The sequence below is a fragment of the Lepeophtheirus salmonis genome, chromosome 13 (genome assembly GCF_016086655.4).
Source record: "Lepeophtheirus salmonis chromosome 13, UVic_Lsal_1.4, whole genome shotgun sequence".
Taxonomy (NCBI): Eukaryota; Metazoa; Arthropoda; class Copepoda; order Siphonostomatoida; family Caligidae; genus Lepeophtheirus; species Lepeophtheirus salmonis.
This window is the reverse complement of record NC_052143.2, coordinates 3,875,844-3,894,743: the sequence shown is the minus strand read 5'-3', so window position 1 is coordinate 3,894,743 and position 18,900 is coordinate 3,875,844. Positions and strand designations below refer to the sequence as shown.

The following is an 18,900-nucleotide window of genomic DNA, read 5'->3' as shown; positions in this document are numbered from 1 at the left end:
AAAATGTGTATTACTTTAATTCATCATGATATTCATTATATGCCTCAATGAAATATAGTAAAATTGTATTTAATTAAAAAAATAGTAGTGCACGAAAATATAATTCTTGAATACAATATTTAATACGTCAACAAATTATCTGAAAGAAAAAGATTTCTTTAAAAAAATTTTTTATATCTTTTTTGTACGAGATTTCTAGTAGTTCAATGATAGTAATGAAATTTTAACATTTTTATTAAGTAGTAAAAATTGAATGATGCACTTAATAAATGTATGTATGTTGCAATCAAAGTACATATAAATAAAACGATTCTAAGATGACAATTTACTGAAAGGCACTTTGACTAAAATTAATCAATGATTACGTAGCATATATATCATACTATTCATGATGTTTCAGTTTTGAAATATAACATTGTTTAGTTATTTACAAAGAATGGAAATGATTGAATGGTCATTGAAGATTCATTTTATAGCAATGATGCTTCTATATAAAGAAAAAACAATTATTATTTATTTTCCTTGCGGAGTGTAATGTAAAAACTTCACCAAAAGCCAAATCGTTGAAAATAAATATATGTACTGTTAAGCATCAAGCATTGACGTGAGATTGATGCACTTTTCCTCTCTGAAAAGTGATTTTCTTATGTTTTTATACACTAAAATAAAATAACATCTACAATTCTCACACAAGCTCAAAATGTGAGAATTTTGCATTATTATCTGGTTTGATCTAATGTGAGCAAGAACCAAACGTCAATTACTCCAGGGCAGTTGTAATGGTCAATTCCATGCAATAAAAAATATACTTTAATATTTTTTGAAGAGAAAGCGGCGTTGATAATGACTAAATTCTTGCATAAAATTGAATTTTAGTTCAAATGATACATACTAGTGTTCATTACTTAATAGAACTTGCGTTGATAATTTTGACAAATAAAAACATTATTAACAAAAACAAAGAGATACTAGTATTGCCTTATAAATACAGATCATTCCCACCAGGGGCGTTGTTCATTTGGGAGGGGGAGGGGCTTCACCCAAAAATTATCAAAATTATCGTAAATAATTACTTATATAATTTTTTTATATTACATATACAACACACTTGAGTAAAATTGTTACCCTCCAAAAAGTATATTTAATCCAGCAACCCAGATGTTGAATGCAAAAACTTTGGTTCCAATTTCATGTAGACACTCTCTAAACTTCTTAAAGAATGAAAACTGTACGTAAGAGAAGGAAGGAGGAATTCCAAAGGAAAATGATATTGGATCTTGCTCACACCCAAGTGAACAGAAAGAGAGAGGATTGTAGATATTTTGGAAGTCCTGGATTTATGCCAATTATTCTAGGATCTCCTTTGTTTGGCCACAAGATGGTGAACCTAGCCATAAGAACAAGGATACCCAAAAGTTGCTAGTGGAGAATCAATCAAGATTTCTGGCCTCCATCGTCTTTAGATTTTTCCCCATTGGGCTATGAAATATAGGCTACGTGGAGAGCAAGGTGTATGCCACTCCTCAAAGGTATGTGGAGGACCTCAAAGCTGTTGTAGAGAGGGAGTGGACCAAAATGTTAGAGTACTATGTTTCTTGAGAATCACATTTTGAATAGAAAATATCTTTCATAGTTTGGTTAATAAATGAAAAAAAGTATTAGATTTGTCAGCCTTACTTTTTCTTAAATAATGTGCTTTTCAAAGTTTCTTGGGTAAAATCTAACAATTTTGCTCGTGCACACTGTATATCATAACTATTTTTTTGGACAGATTGAGCCCTCTTCCCAAAGGAGCTAGCGACGCCAATGATGCATACCTTCATTAATTGAAAGTTAAAAATTATTGACAAGCAGGAATAAATTGATTTTTTTTTGAAATACTGATTTAAAATTATAAATAAATAATTGGTATCATAACTATGATTGATATATTTTAGTCTTTTCTTGCGAAGCCCTTATAAATATAATCATTTTCTCATTTGGTATGTATTGGCTTTCAACCTAAATAATAAAGAATCAAAATAGTCCATAAAGATTGTATCTGTACGTCTCTATTGAATTCCCTTTTAGTGGAATGTAAACTTGCAAATGAATTACTTTTTCTGTACTGCCCAAATACAAAATAAAACACAGTTTTTTTTTTTAAATTAAGATATTTCTTGAAAATATATTTATATTTATGTTTAAGTATGTATTTATATAATCAAAATCATAACTTAGAAAATCAAAACAATAGAAACATTCTGTCTGAACTCAATAAAAGTTATAATACATAATAACATACATGTTTGTAGGTAACTGTAATTTTCTTGTATATAATATTTATAATTAAATAATATTTATAAAGTAATAGCTATAATCTTTAAAATAATGGAAATTAAAAACTCGTAGAAAATATTGTTTAAATTAACTATCATAAATTAAAATTGTCCAGTTTCTTCCCTGTTCAATATTCTGATAAAATATTCAATAGTTCAATAATAGATATTGTAACGCTAACCAGTTGAATTTGAAGAAATTCCTTTTTTGTAGCCGAGTTTGTGTGAAGAGATTGAATATTATCACCTGAAACGTGAGTGCAAATATTGTTACAATAGGTAATGACATATTAATGGATTATTATAATTCTATATGTTATTATCAAATAAGAATATTAAATTTTATGCTGTGTAAATCATAATCACTTGGCAAACGCTTATAAAAATATGAAATATTATATTATGAATGCAAATACTCATGGGATTTAATTCGTCGCTATTGGTATAATATAGTTAATATTCTGGAAAATCACTTACCATTTAGAACATGCACTTTGACTACAGCAGGCTTTAAGTCTTCTCCCGCTTGGCATGAATATTGGCCTCCATCCTGTGGTGTTGCAAGTTGGATAATAAGCGAACTGACCGTTGTTTCAGCTTTGTTTGTTAAAACCGACACTCCACCTCTCATTGATGTGTAGTCGATGGGCTGAAACAACAAAAATTAATAGTTTAGAACCTTTGGAAAAATACAGATAGAACATATTTCAATATTTTTAGATATGTAAATTTTTTTTATACCTTGAATCGTCCTATTTCTATTTTGCTTGCATGATACCCACTGATGTATGAATAATTAATAAGTTAATGCATTTATAATTGACAAAAAACTGACATATAAAACTCGTGGAACTAGAGCGTTTTTTCACCAAATAGCTAAATAGTTTAGATAAGAAGCTAAATGTGCTGTTGAGAGTTTTAAAACTACAGTTTTTGTATTCCATTTATACAAATTGCTCTCATAAGTACTTTAATTCTTCTTAATTCCCAAAAAAAAATTTCAGAAAAAAGGGTATTAGATCAAATTCTTGCCTTTTCCAAAAATCTTAATTTTCGGTGAATTCAGTTAAAAACTAGCTGGAATTGTACATATGAATGTTGGAAAAGAGTTCAATTGATGTATCCGCCTTGAACATTAATTAAAGGATGGGTCCAGCCCTAAAAGTTGGAGAAGGCATTGACGAGGTAGTTCCTTGGTATGTTGGTCATTGTCTCCTCGATGGAGGAAATCAGAGAGTCCTTGAAGGCATGATATGATCGATTTGTTTAAGATTAATCGTGGCCCCAGAAAAAAAAACAATCCAACAGATTTTGATCTGGTATTCTGGCAGGCCATATGCTCACTCAGCCACTTCAGCGACCTGTCTGAGACATGACGATTTGCTGCTAAGTCTTACGAATCCCTTGTTCAGTCCAGATTGGGATGCAAGTAACATTTGAGACCTCTAAATTTGAAATGGTGCAATGGTGTAACACTGTTCCTCTCTTGTAAATTCAATCTTCTTTATACCTGGAGCAGCTGTTGCTATGATACTTAAAATTTCACTAAAGTTTATTGATAAAACAACGTTTCTGTCAGGAATTATAGAAACACCATCAGACAGATGCATCTTAACAAAATTGCCGGTGCAAAAAAACTGAAAATCTATTTTTTTTAGCTGTCGATTTTTCTATTTCTTTTCTTCTTATTAGTGCTCTGAATTACTAACTGATTTTGGGTCTTTCTTCTTTCCCTTTCTAGAGAAAATATTGCAACGTACAATAAAAGTGACTTCGTTTTCAATTGACAATAATAAGTTCAAGTTTAGTAAAATTTTACTAACTTTTTTAAAGAGCCGTTCATGTTAAATACAAAATATGAATATTATCATCTTTTAAATCTATTTATTGAAATAAAAAACAACTGTGGGTAAATACATAGAATAAAAGTGCACAGGTAGGAGGTAGTTAGTGTTTAGCAATTGCAAACATTACTTATAATAGAACGCATACATTATTTTTCCAAATATGAACATGAAGGAGGGGGGAGGAGTAAAAAAAAACTAACTTGACCTCATATTTCCTTTTGTTCTGATTTTTGAATTATTCACCCTTTATAATAATTGACAATAAAATTGAAGGTTTTATCTCAGTACTGAACTGACTATATGATGTTATATATTGTAATTAACAACTATATGTATTTTAATGTAAAATATAGACATTTTACATTCTTAATTTCCTTGTTTTTTTTTCTTAGACCAGTTCACGCAACTTTATTCGCAATAAGTATAAACAATTCAACAGAATTCTAAGCAAAAAGCTATGTATACCATATCAAACAAATTTTAAAAATAAGAAACGAGCAAAAAAATAAAGGTAATCGAAATATAAGGCTTTTCAGGTTAAAAACAATGGTACAAATAAGACATATAAAAAATTAAAATTAAAACAACGGAAGAACAAGTCAAAATTACACAACGTTAGTGGGAAAATAGTCTTCTGTTAACTGAAGAACTACTCCATTCATTGAATAACTTCGATGTATGAATTAACAATAGGGATGATGTCTGTAAGGGGAAAGTCTTTCTTAGCCTTTTGTGGATATATTATTTGTGGACTTTTGGTAATATTGGCGATAATATAGCCTTCCCCCTTCCTACAATAATGTCCTAAAAATTCATCCCTATCAGTTGTTGTCCAAAAATTCTAGAGCAGTTTATATGATATCCTCCTATAGATTTCTCTTAAAACTCTGCAGCTCCAGAAGAAATAGTCAGTAGTCTTGCTCTCTTCATTCATATAGAAATCTGAATTACTTTTTTTTTTATAGTGTTGAAGTTCTATAGAAAAAAGTAATGCCTCTAACACTCACTATCAACTCATTACGACACATAGAAATATGGGTCAGAACTAGAATAACTTCAAAAATATCTTCTTTTATCAAGAGCAGCCGTTATTTGCAAGCGAAAAGTTGACACATGTTTCTTTAAATATGAATGATATATTTTGTCTCAAAAATCACATGTTCTGTGATGGTCGGATGATATCAGTTTACATAAAATGAATGACGTACATACATTTTCTCCTTCATATGTTCGCTATATTCTACAAGAGAGAATAAGGCAATAAAAAATACTTTTAACAGCAATTAATTACATTAAATTACAAAATGGAAATGTATCGAATTTTCTTATAATATTTAATGAAGTCAAAAATGTTTCAATATAAATAAGTTTTTGAAAGCATAAGAATAACTAAACTTTATTGTTGACAGTACATTTTGATTTTTTTATCTTCTCCCTCAAAACTTTTTCTAAAAATATAAGTTCATTAGCTAAAAGCTTCTTATATACAGACACATATAAAACAAATCTCCCGAAATAATTTGATTGTAAATAATGTCACTTAAATTCAATATGTATAGAATAAATCCTAAATAATATTTTTTTCTAATCAATTTGTCATATTTAAATAAATATGGAAGTATATTTGAGGCTTTCAAAACGATAAAATATAGGTGTATATATATTATCTAGGTATACCTACATATTTTTCTCAAAATAATTTATGAATATAACTTATAGATTTTAGTACTTATAGAGCACTACAGATTATATTTACAAGAAGATATAGGCTTTTATATATATAAAAAAAGGCATACTGGTATTGTAAACTCGTGTCTATATGTGTATTTTTTAAAATATGAAATAAAATATCCCTAGAATTATTATTTTATGTATAAAGGTATTATGATTTTCTACATATTCATACTTGGTCTTATTTTTAACTCGTTTAGTCAATGTAATTGCTTAAATATTATTAATTATTTTTCTTTATTATTATGTTTGCATAAGCAAAATAAAATACAATCATCTTACTTAAAAATTGTTCATATGTATAAAATTTCTACTGGAGGTCAAAAAATAATGTTTATGTTGGGGGGTTAGTAGCCTTTGTAAAGGTTTTGCTGACTTCCTAAATGTTTTGTCAATTTTTTCCAGTAATATTTTTGGTAGAGAAATAAAAACAAAGAGTTATTTTAAAACAAGTTAGATGGAGACTGAATTATATCCTGCTTCTTGGTGCAGGAATGAGTCATGAAGAGATCTTCCGTATCGTCCTTTCTTCAAGTTTCCAAGACTTGAGAGGAAGTCTGGAGCCACAATCCCCCCCAAAAAAATCAAAAGTGGTGTGAAGACAACTAGGCAAAATTTTAATTTGGTCAATTTGGCCTTTGTTCTCATCAGACTACAACCATATTGACTATGGGATCTGGGGCGTCATCGAGAGGAAGGTATGTGTCACTTCTGATGTAAATTTTCTATAAGCTGCTATGGAGAAGGATTGGACTGACATAACAAAGGAACAGGAGAAGAAGACATGTTACTACTTATACTTATTTATAATCTTCATAAAGTTGATCATGGGAAAATTCGCTCACGATTAGCAAGGACACTTATCAACTTATACAAAACATACTCGAAATATATTTTAGTTTACTTTACATTCATAGAACCATTTTATTTCTCCAACTATCGTCATCCTTGCTTAATTCTGATTAAACAGTGGATCGAATTGTGTGTGTGTAGGGGTGGGGGTTTTAAGAATAATGTTTTTAAAATTTTGCATAACATTCTGTCAAAAATATTTCAATTTTTAAATGGTACTTGGAGATCTTGGTAATTTATCAGGTGAAAGGTAATATTAAAAGTTTGACTTGAGTCACCCTTATGGACTTCAAGATATTTCCTAGGTGAGATGGATTAAGTATAGTACTAAAATATATACTCCTAATCTTTGCAAAACTCAATCTGACCAATAATTAATGAATGGGGGGTAAAAGTTTGAAAACCAATTTTCTTGAAGATGATTTATTTAAAAAAATTATATGGGCAGATATTTTTACACATAATTTGAGAAATATACATTTGAATAAAATTCTTCACTAATTTAACGATATTAAAACTAATTTACAATATAAATGTTACATTTCAGACATATAGTATGAAAGTACAATAACATTGAAAACGTTAACAGTGTAAAAACAGTTATAACAATAAAATGAAAGATATAATAAAATGGATTAAAACTCCCTCAAAAGCATTATTTCCGTCAAACTTTTCAAGTTGTAGGACAAGAAAAAAAATGAAAGTATAGACCTGCACCTCCTAGGCTTGAAAGGTTGCAGGCAAATGAGTAAAACGTCTCAAAATAAGTAGTATATTACTGATTTTGATATCAATACACCATCTTTTAGTTCCCTTGCTCCTTTGAGAGGTGGATCCAATCAGGTCTTAGTTGGAAAATAAAGAAGGATTCTAGTATATATTTTAGAGGACAAGTGCCACTCTAATATTCATTTACAATATACCATATTTTTCCCTAGAATATATATGATAAAGAAATAATATCTTAGTAACAATGTATTAAAAAAAGTAAACTCAGTTAAAACTTCTTTTTTTCATACATATTTTTTTTGGACTTTTTCCGTATTAGATATTTTTCCCTAGTGTCCTCCTCGAGGCTGATAGACTCTTATAAGTAAAAAAAAAGTTTTGTTTCATTATAGGAGACCAACATTTATTCTATCATAGGTCAAGAACAAATATAATTTATGAATATTTTAGCTGATAATATATGTATATATCAGTAACAAAACTTAGAATAATTTCTTTTTCACATTTCAAACATTTCATAATTGTGTTTCGATGTAGATAAAATATCCCAGATTCCCAACTCTGAATATTTACATAATGGGCCATTAGGTTACTATTTATATGGGTACTATCTGCACGATTTTTGGTCCTAAAAATGTATTATGTACATTGTACATATCTAGGAAGCACCAAGTAGGATTATAGTAACAAAAATATTTATATAGCTTCATATCAAAATAATTGCAAACCATAAAATTGAAGAGAAACAACATTTAACTATTGCAAATATGTAATTCATTTGTACACAGTTAATTTAGTCAATACAAATGATTGAATTAGAACTAATTTGATCATTATAGAAGAAATATTCGTAAAAAAAGACACATGAAGGGAATAGCTCTTTTTACTGATTCTACATAGCAAATATGAAGTTTTACTTGTTTGTGCTGATATATTTTAAGCTATTGTAGGTGATATATATTTTTGCTGCTTTAATGTTGTAAAGTTATCATGTAAATACATGTATTGGACAAATTCTTATTTGAAAGAGTACCCCCTTCAACAGTTGACATTAAATCATGAGAATAACAGCAATTAAATGATTAACTTGATTAAATTATCTTGAATACAATTGCTACAAAATGATTTTAACAAAACAAAATCAAGTAAAACATTCTGAAACTAATATTGTTTGCATTTTTTTTGCAATTGCTTTATATTATAGCTAAAAATAAAAAATAAGTCTTAAATTACAACTTCAAAAGATTTGCTGTCAAAAAAAAAAAAAGTTTGAATTTGATTTTTTTTCCTGTTTAGTTTTTAATTTTCTTAAAGAATGTTAAATAAATAAGTAATGTAATTTTGCGTTAAAAAAACTTCCAGAATTAAATACAATTCAGTCAACTCAATGACTTTTTTAAGATAATTATTATATATTTGCTTTATGGAGCGGAGTCCACGTAACACTTTTCAAATCATTGCTTAGCTTGAACGTTTTTTTCTCAAATCAAGAAACAGTGTAAAATTAAAACATGAAATTTTTACAGGTATCTTTTGTAGTTTGATACTAACTGAAAATGAGGTACATTAAAAATTTATAGTGCTATCTATCTGTGAAGCTCGGCCCTATTCATATCATGCGTTATAAGGCTTAAACTTTATTTTTAGCTATAAAAAGGTAGTTAAAAAAAAAAAAAAAAAAAAAAACCTTCCAAATTTGATCCATCATATCATTTAACTAAATTTTTTAAAGATTAAGAACATTCTGTAAGAATCGTATATAATATACATTAATAAATGATTGATCGATAGAATAAATGAATGTATTTTATATATATATTGTTATTACAATATTTTCATCTATATAACTATTTCACGTCGAAATATGGCTCTATACTCCTGAAACGTGATTGTTTCATAAAAAAAGACTTTAAAGGGTAAAATTATTACAATTTAAAGATTTCATGGGCATTTTCCTCTTCTATAGATAAAATATCAATACTAAATGTAGGTTTTAGCCAGAGGACAGTACAAAATCGGAATTTTGTTGCATAAAATTTGTTTAATTTAAACATTCTGTATTAGTTACATTTTATATTACACTTCAAATACTTTGAGTAAATATTCTTTCTGTTCTTATTTTTTATTATTATAAGATTAAATGGGTGTCTTGTATAAGTTTTCCCGCACGTCATACTTTCTCTTTCTATCTCGAAATTGGAGACAGCGACAGAGGATAATTGAAATTCAATTCTCGCAACCTTTTAATAATAAGGAAATAACTTTGGTAGGTCAAGTGGAGGAATGCAAAGTGAAAAAAAGGATCTCAACTTTTCCAAGTTATTCAGATAATTAGGACTTCGAAGGGTCACAAAGTTAGATGGAAGGTCTCATGGGGGGAAGGTCATACTTAAATAAAGAAAAGAAGCATTCTAAAACAAATAAAAACATTAAATTAAAGCAGTCCAAATTTCCAATTCGTTTAAATTTAATTCACAATACTTCTAATAGAAAATGTTTCGATCCAAAGCTATCGAACAAGTACAATTTGGGAATAGTATTTGAGATATATACTTTCTCTTCTTGGATGAAAGTAATTGTTATCATTTTGCTAATTATCCGAGTAACTCCTCTCCATTTGTCAATATATCCTTCCTTCCCCTTCGTGTTATTACATTGTTATTAAAAGTTTGCGAGAATTGAATTTTGCGAGAATTGAATTTCAACTTATCCTCTGTCGCTGTCTTTAATTTCGAGATAGGTTTAGAAAGTATGACGTGCAGCAAACTTATACAAGATGCCCCATTATAATTGCTGTAATTTTCTGCTTTTATTTAAAGGTTTCATTAACTCCACAAAACATTATTAGTCATTAAATCATAAAAAAGAACTCTGTAATTATTATTTTCCTAATAAAATAATTGAAAAACATTATTTGAAAGAATGTAATATTCTTTTTTATAAATAAAATTCTTAAAATGTTGATTGTTATTCAAACCTTCCCTTTTTTGGAGTACTACTGTACATTAATGTATGTATGCACTTATATATATATATATTTTATTTATTGAATTACATTAGGTTTTTTTACAAAATATATTTTATATAATAAATATACATAGGCAGGTTTATTCTACATGTTTAAGTTATATAAGTAGAGTGTACACGTGTAAGTTGTAGTGAACAAACTTGAATTTCAATAATAAAAATATAAATATTTAGTAAAACTTTTCATTACTCACATATTGAGATTATTAACTCTTTAACTTTTATTCTCTCTCTATACTCAATATATGCATTTTATGTACAATCCCTATATATTTAGTTTTTAAAAGTAAGTTTTTCCTTTTGGTCATATATGCATGTGGATATATTATTTTGAAATTTATGATATTATTTGTGTTTAAAGATATTAGACATATATTTATAAAATGCATTTAGGTTACATATGACTTAGTTTATATATTAACAAAGCGGGAAATAAGTAGAGTTTAAAAACTTTTTAATGGGTGACGCTTGAAGTTAATCGAATTTAACAAAATAAGCGAAGAATGTCCATCATTTTGATTAAATTAGTTGTACAACTCAAAAGGATACTATAAATAACATAAATCGATATAAATTACATATTTTATGTTTTCAGCTTAAAATCTAGCCCTTCTAAACGCCCTGTAATTTTTTTTTTGCTTTCAAATTTTTTTAATTTAAATATAAAATGTGTTTTTTTCAGATTTTGAGAGAAACAGAATTTAGTAATACACAGAGTAGTGTCTATATGTATATTCTAGAGTTTCACTGAGTAGTGATGAAAATCGTGGGTCTAACGGGAATGTTAAAAAGAAATTCAAAAAACATTTTACTTACGAAAAAAAGTTATTTCAGATTCTTAGTCATCTTGTAGAGTACTACTAGAATTTAATTTGGAATTTGAAATATGTTTGAAAAGTAAAATGATGTTGACTTATCTATTAAGTAAAAAAAAAGCAATTTTTTAGCATCATAGTATGGGTTATTAATTATCATAATTTATGCCTGTTTTTTAATATATTATGTATTTTCCATTTTAAACTTTTTACTTTAAAAAATTAGTATTCCATTGTTAAGAAATATTGTCAAAATAAAAGTATATTTTGAAAACTAATTGAATTTATATTCACCTCGATATATTGAGAGGAATATGATGTAATTTTTTATCAATGAATATAGTATACAACAAATTTTAATATATTCAAATTCTCTGATAGGATAGATCCGTGCTAATTGGCCTGCGAGGCTAGCTGGAATACCTCTTTTTCTAGAAAATTTGTACAATTTGTGTTTCAATATGTTAGTGAAAGAAGTAGAGTTGTAGAAAATATGACCTACCGGTGCTGTGAGGAAAAGGTAAATGAAAAATCACTTGGTTATTTTGACAATTAAAAAAATGTTTTGGAGAGGAATAGTTTAGCTGTCATTTTGTTTTATTAGAGGTAGTTATAAGGGAAAGGAAGGAAATAAAAATCCCACAATGTTCTAAAAATAACATAGATTTGAACCAATCAGATCCTTAATTTTACTTTAAGTCCAAGTAGGACTTACTTTTATCACTCTCCAACAAATCATCAATGTTACTCTTCATCATTCATGAGCACACGTTCTTTATACATACTTAAATATTCCCTCCTCAATAATTAAAACTTTGGAAAAAAAACCCTCTTCAAATTTAAACTACAAGAAGTAATTCACTCGTTTAGGTCATATTTTCTACAACTCTAGGAATAGTCACAATTTAGTGTTGCATTGTAGCTACGGCTCTTTGTGGAAGATGAGCCTAATCCGGAACTGTGAGTCATTAATTATTAATATTAACTTTGATTCTTAAAACCTTTTTAGTCTATTAAAATATAATTATTTGTAGTTAGTTTAAGATTCAATTGGAGTTAATTGTTCAAGTATTTAGTGAGATATTATTGTAGTAAGTCAAATAGTTGATGGGGAAAAGGTGGCTCACTCTGGCTGGGCAACAAATACAAAAAAGAAACTTAAAATGTTTAGCTTTTGCCTTGCTTTTCCCATCCTTGTTGTAGGTGGTAAGTAATCTAATAGGTAAATAGTCTGTGATTATTTATTAGTTTCAACCTGAGCGTCTGGAGGACAATAAAGTTGATATAATTACGGCGATAATTCTATTCAGCGTGTCATAAAAAAATAAAGAAAGTACACTTAAAAGTAGATCTATAGGGAATCCATTATTAAATGTTAAGAACTACCTAGCAAGGAATATAACTGTAGTTAAAAGCAAATTTGCTCTTAATATTTGTATTTTATTGATTTTAGATGCTAATGTTATTGGGTTAGATATATGAGTCTTTTATATTTGTAAGTATTAATCTGGCAAAGAAATTTTAAACTATAATGTTTAATTATATTTTATTAAATGCATCTTCACCAGAAAATTGTAGATAATTCGAATTTGTATAAATTATTTGCTGTCTAAATAAAGGTTAAAAAAAGAAAAGAAAAAAAAATCCATTATTTTTCCACGAGATGGTTTTAGTAATGTGTATCTCGCGTTGTATAAGTCTGATCAGTTTATGCTAGATGATGTTAGAAAGATAAAATTTTGTACTAAAATAATTCAATCGACAGTTTTGTGATAATTTAATTCAGCATTACTTGAAGTGCGTGTCAAAAATGTACATCAGCGAAGATAAAATTCGCCATATTTTGACGTTTTTCTTCAATAAAAACAAAAATGCAAAACTGGTGGCTAAAAATGTGTATAGTGCTCTTGATACTGTAACATCCAATCATGCGGAATTTCGGTTTTGTCAATTCTGTTTCGGTAATTTTGATGTGAAAGATACACCAAGCTCTAGAAGAAGAATTGGTGACAATGTGGATAAAATAATGGAAATCTTTGAGTCTGACCTTTATTTAAGCATTGTTTGGAGTCACATGGAGATAAACATTTAACGAAAAAAATAAAAGATAACGGTTTTCTTTTAACTATACCTATTAGATATTGGCTACCCAATAAAATATACATACTTGAAGTTTTATTGAGCGAATTCAATTGGTCAATTGAAGTAATTTAGAATAATAAAAGCATTTGACCTTTCTTAATGTAATATTAGACAGAGTGTATTTGTAAAGGGGGGGGGGAGGGGTTTGCGACTAAAAGTACTTATTTACTAAAGTTTTAATAGTCATTACAAAAAAAATCTCCCTGTTTTACTTTTTAAAATATTTTACAAGGATAGAAAGCATAAGTGGAACCGATTTTAAGTCCTTTGTTAAAGATCAATACATAAAACACATTAATTTAATTATATTTATTCAAAACCATGACCTTTTATTATTGAAGACACTACTTACTTCGCTATCATGTAACCATTTAATTGAGGTTGGTGGTTCTGGTGAATGATGTACAGTGCATGTTATATTTATTGTGCTCCCAACGTCCACAAACATTTCATTTTTTCCCAAGATGGATGCGATAGGAGCTAAAATAATGAGAGAAAAAAAATTAATCATAATTATTACAAAAAAAAAACTTTAAAAGACTTGTTAGTCAGTTTATTATTAATGTATGTTTTCTTCAATATTTTCCCCTCCCTATCAATATCTTAATGTTTACACTTTTTAGATAAGTTCCAATAAGAAAAAAAATCCTGGTACTTCTTTCTTTAGATACTTGAAATAATTTATGTTTCTTGAAAAAATATAAGTTTTACTTTTATGGACGATCTCAGTTACTTGTATACTTCTTTTTATTAAATGCGCATAATTATATAGTCAACTTAAAGAAATAACTTTTGCAAACTTATGGATTCATGATTATTGGGATAGTAACTTAATGAGTATAGAATTGTTATGTGTATACATTAATGTTAATATTTTATTTATCTAAGTAATTGCTTTTCTTTCCCACCATGACACGAAGACACGTGAAGGTTAAGCAAATATTTTCTTAGAGAGAAAAGCCTACATTGATCCTTTACATTAGTGTAATTTTTGGTGCCTTTATGAATGCCATAGGTTTAAAATAAGTAAATTTTTCACCATCTCAACACTTATTTTTTAAATGCAGCCATCGTTTAAAAAAAAATTCGAGCACATGCACAGGTATCACGTTGTTTTTTATTGTTTTGCCCGAGTGAACTACTGGGGATTTTTTTTTGTCGAAGTGACATTTGGCCAAATGAACATTTAGAGCAAATGGTCAAAAAAGAATATTTAATATATTGCTATTCTATATATGGTTGTATATTTTAATTCAATTTAAAACGATAATATGATAAATAATTATTGTTCATATACTATATGAACAATAATTATTTATGGTTCTATCGTTTTAAATGAGTATTGTTCTATACTATATATGTCATATAAGGTAAATTCTTTTATAGAAAAATATTTTTTTATTAATTAATGATAATTATATAAACACAACCGTGTAGTATTTGGTTTGAATATAGTTCGAATCTTTACTGTTGTAGTACTTTAAATAAATTAAATAATAAATAAACATGACATCGCACAGTGCTTTATTTTACAGAAAAAACAGCCAAGACCCTTAAATATTAATATTATGTTTTTTGTATACATTTGATCAAAATATGTGTGGATGTTTTTGTTCCGGCATTAAAAAACAATTTAATGAACAGTAATATTGTTTTTTTATAACTTAATTCGCGAGTATATTATAAATTTGAGAATATACTATAATTGAGTTAAATTTTGGAGGCTATTTAGAGCTTCATACACAATTTTAAATAAAAATATGAGACTACATTAATGAAAGGTAACTATTTCCCAATAATTTTTTAAAATTTTATATTTATATATTATAGAAAAAAGTAAATTTTTGTTTTTTAAATATTTTACTATTTTTAAGATTTAAATACATAAAAGTATTTATATACCTAATATTTTAGTATAGAAGAACAAGTGTGCACAAGAAAACTACTTAACGAGGTTAGTTAGATACATCATTAACGAAAAGTATTAAATAAAAAAAAACTTTGCATATTTGTACACATTGCCAAAATAAGGATTTTGCTTCATAGTGTACTGCCAGATTGAACAAAATAGAGGGTATCAGGCATAACTAAAATTGAGATAGCAAGGATTTAACCATGACAAAATTTGCTTCTTGATAATGAAAATGAAAGTAGTTAAATATATTTTGGGGGGACTTCCCCCCTACCCTCCTCCCATTTGTCACTCAAAGGTTTCCTTATGAAATATTTTTTTGCTATGTGTCATTTACAAAAAATCTATTAATAAACAAATATATGTATTACCATATAATGAACATCTTATACTATTAAAAATATTATCAAGGGATTTACCAAAGGCTGAAGAATCAATAAAAGTTTGTGCGCGCACTATGGATTTAAAAAGTAGGTGAAGTTTAATAAAAAGTTGATTTAATAAAAAAAATATTTACAAATAGTTCTGCACAAACAAATAAGCTTCAAACCAAAAGGTATGCCACTTATTGTGATACTTTTGTAAAATATTGCATGAATACTTAGCGTAATTAATGTTGTTATCAGTATATCGCACATATATAAATATGTACAATGTATACACTAATTCAAAATCTTTATGCTACTAATTTGTATATGAAAAAAAGTTCTTTCATTATATATATTTTTATCAACTTTGCCTAAACAATGTTTCTTTTATAATAATGTAATTTGGTATCGGGAATAAAACTACAAAATTTTATTATATATATTTTATTTTATATTGATGAATATTTGAATTATATAATTATTACGTTAGTAAAGGCTGTTGATAATTATTGTGTATGAGTAACACCTACTCCATTGATTATTTTCAATTATGCATAATATAAATCTCACCGATATGTAAAAATAAAATGTGGTTGCTACCAAAAATTATCGAGTGTTCTAATAAAATCTGAACGCTTAGAATTTTAAACTTCAACACGGTATAATTTATTAAATTACTATAGAATTTGAACAAAATTAATACTCCAAATAGATGGGTGTCTGAGCTCTGTTAATCATTAATGTAGTTACCCTTAGCGGCAATGACGGCTTCCCGGTGGTGGTGAAAGGCCTGGCACCTGCTGCAGATGTAGTCCTTTATCATGGCATCCCAGTGCCGGCTGACAGTGGCTAGGCTACTGTTGGCCTTCCCCTTGACATGCATCCAAAAGGTGTAGCCGAGGAGGTTGGCATCAGGGCTATAGGGGGGAGGGCAAAAGTGTCAAAAAAAGAATTCCAAAAACTCCTTCATGTGTTTCTTTCATTTCTGTTGTCAAAGTGGCCTCTCCAACCCACACAAAGCTCTTTCCACGCACTTTTTTGAAAGCTCTCTGGACGGTCTGGTGTAAACCCCCGATATATCTTTCATGGGGCCTCATAGACTTGAGGCAATTGACCTGGGTTGTTTTCTTCAACTCCTCCGGTTCCAGTTTTCCCTTTTTGAAAGAATCATTCTTCCTCTCCGATATTTCAGACTTGCTAACGACGTAGATTGTGGTCCGGGAGACGCCTAACTGATTGGAGTGCGCCACTGAAAATTTGTCGATAACGTTCAAGTATCATTTTTTCGGCTTGTACGTAAGCTAGAGAGCTCAGGTTTGCATTGTTTGGTAACTAATTGCTTTTTCTTAAATATATTGAAATTTGAATTAATTTCAATGTCTCAACCTTCATTAATTATAGAATTTGTAAGTTTCACGATTTCAATGGACCACCCTGTAAATAATGTTTCGGAGGAGAGAAGCTTATCTGTCATGCCGTTTTATTAAATCAACTGCAAGGAACCGTTAGAGAAAGGAAATAAACACAAATCCCACTCCGTAAGTCACAGCAAAATATAAGCTGGACTTACTTCAAGGTCGATCCTCCATTCTACTCAAAATCCAAGAGGTACTTCCGCTTAAAACTCCTGAGCAAACCCTCACTGTTACTCCCCGTCTTTCATGGGACAGCCACTAGTTATTACTGTATACTTCTATGTTTTGTGCTCAAGAATTTAATAATGAATAACTTAAAAAATAGATTTGATGAATCAAAAATCATGTTCTAATAATGTAATATTAAAATCAACTCTCGCTTTCAAGGACATGTTTTATGCACCTCTAATTATATAAGTAGAAAAAAAGGGATGGCTGTCAACAAACTTTAATTTTATATGCAGTGACTTTAAAAAATTGAAATTTCTATCTTAAAAAAAGTCATTTCATAATTGAGTTTGAAAAAGGAATGACAATATTTAAAAAAATATAATTTACTTTTATTTAAAAAAAAACATGCCTTTAAAAAATAGACAGATATATTATTTTCCAAATTATATGAAATATGGACAAAATTTATTAAAAAAGGCATTTTGAAGGCTTGGTATTTTGTAGATGACGTCCTTGGATAATATGACTAAAAATTTAATGAACTAAGGTTACTTCAAATTATTATGTTTTTGGTAGACAGGCTTTGCATTTTATTTGAAATAAAAGTGGGATGTCGGTAGAAAAGTTTGTAAAAATCTTAGTAATGGCTCTGACTCTAGTTAGTCTTGATTTGATTGAATATTTTTATTTCTCATGATTGAAGATATATTAAGCGCGTATGTAATATAGAAAATGGTATTATTTTTTTTTCTTTAAATAGAAGAAAAAAGGAAAAAATTATTAGTTTTTTTCTTCAAAGAAATATGATTAATGATGTTACTTTGAAAGGACCATTTATGATATAATAAAGGAAAAAAGTATAAGATTAATTTCAGAATATATATGACAGGGTATAAAATACACACAATGTAAATATTTTTTTTTTTAAAAGTATATGTACATATAATATTTAAGACTTTTTATGTCATTATGAATGAATAAAGTGATTGGACATATGTTAGTAGTTAAAGGTTTATATACTAATTATAGTACAAATTATTATGTTAATCCTGTCATTTTTCTATGCACCCCTCAAACAATGCATAAAATTAGCTTTTGCATAAAAAATCAAGAAAAACTTTTTTCTTGATCATCATAATTATCCCATAATCATAAGGGAAACATTACAATTATATTTTAATATAGATATTATAATTTTACTATAAACTTATATAAAAAACTAAAAAAGGTACACAGGATTATTAATTTCTTTATTTGGAGGTATGTGTTCTCACCAACGCGAAAATAATAATAATTTAAAGAAATAATAATAAAACTTAATGGTTTTCCTTTTCTAATGTATTTTTTCTGTACAAAACTCACATCCTTACCTTTATTTAAAGTTATATTACAACCCCATAAAATGTGCCCCAATGACCTTTTTGCACTTTTATGGTTATTTTATGTACAAAAAATACCAAAATGTAAACATACTAATGGTTTTGAGTAAAAAATAATATTTGTGCCGATGGACATGAAAAAAATATGATATATAAAGACAAGTATGATTTAGAAAAATACAAAAGTACTCTAC

General features: G+C 28.0%; 1 protein-coding gene across 1 annotated transcript in view; it reads right to left on the bottom strand.

Annotated features, from left to right (window-relative positions):
- Nucleotides 1-2,259: 2,259 nt before the first annotated feature.
- Nucleotides 2,260-18,900, bottom strand: part of LOC121128684 (zwei Ig domain protein zig-8) — a 303,711-nt gene continuing 287,070 nt past the window's right edge. The window contains exons 4-6 of the mRNA XM_040724270.2: nt 13,814-13,941; nt 2,796-2,967; nt 2,260-2,565 (exon numbers count right to left, since the gene is read on the bottom strand). Coding sequence (XP_040580204.1) covers nt 2,447-2,565; nt 2,796-2,967; nt 13,814-13,941 — 419 coding nt within the window. The 3' untranslated portion in view covers nt 2,260-2,446. The remainder of the gene's footprint in view (nt 2,566-2,795; nt 2,968-13,813; nt 13,942-18,900) is intronic.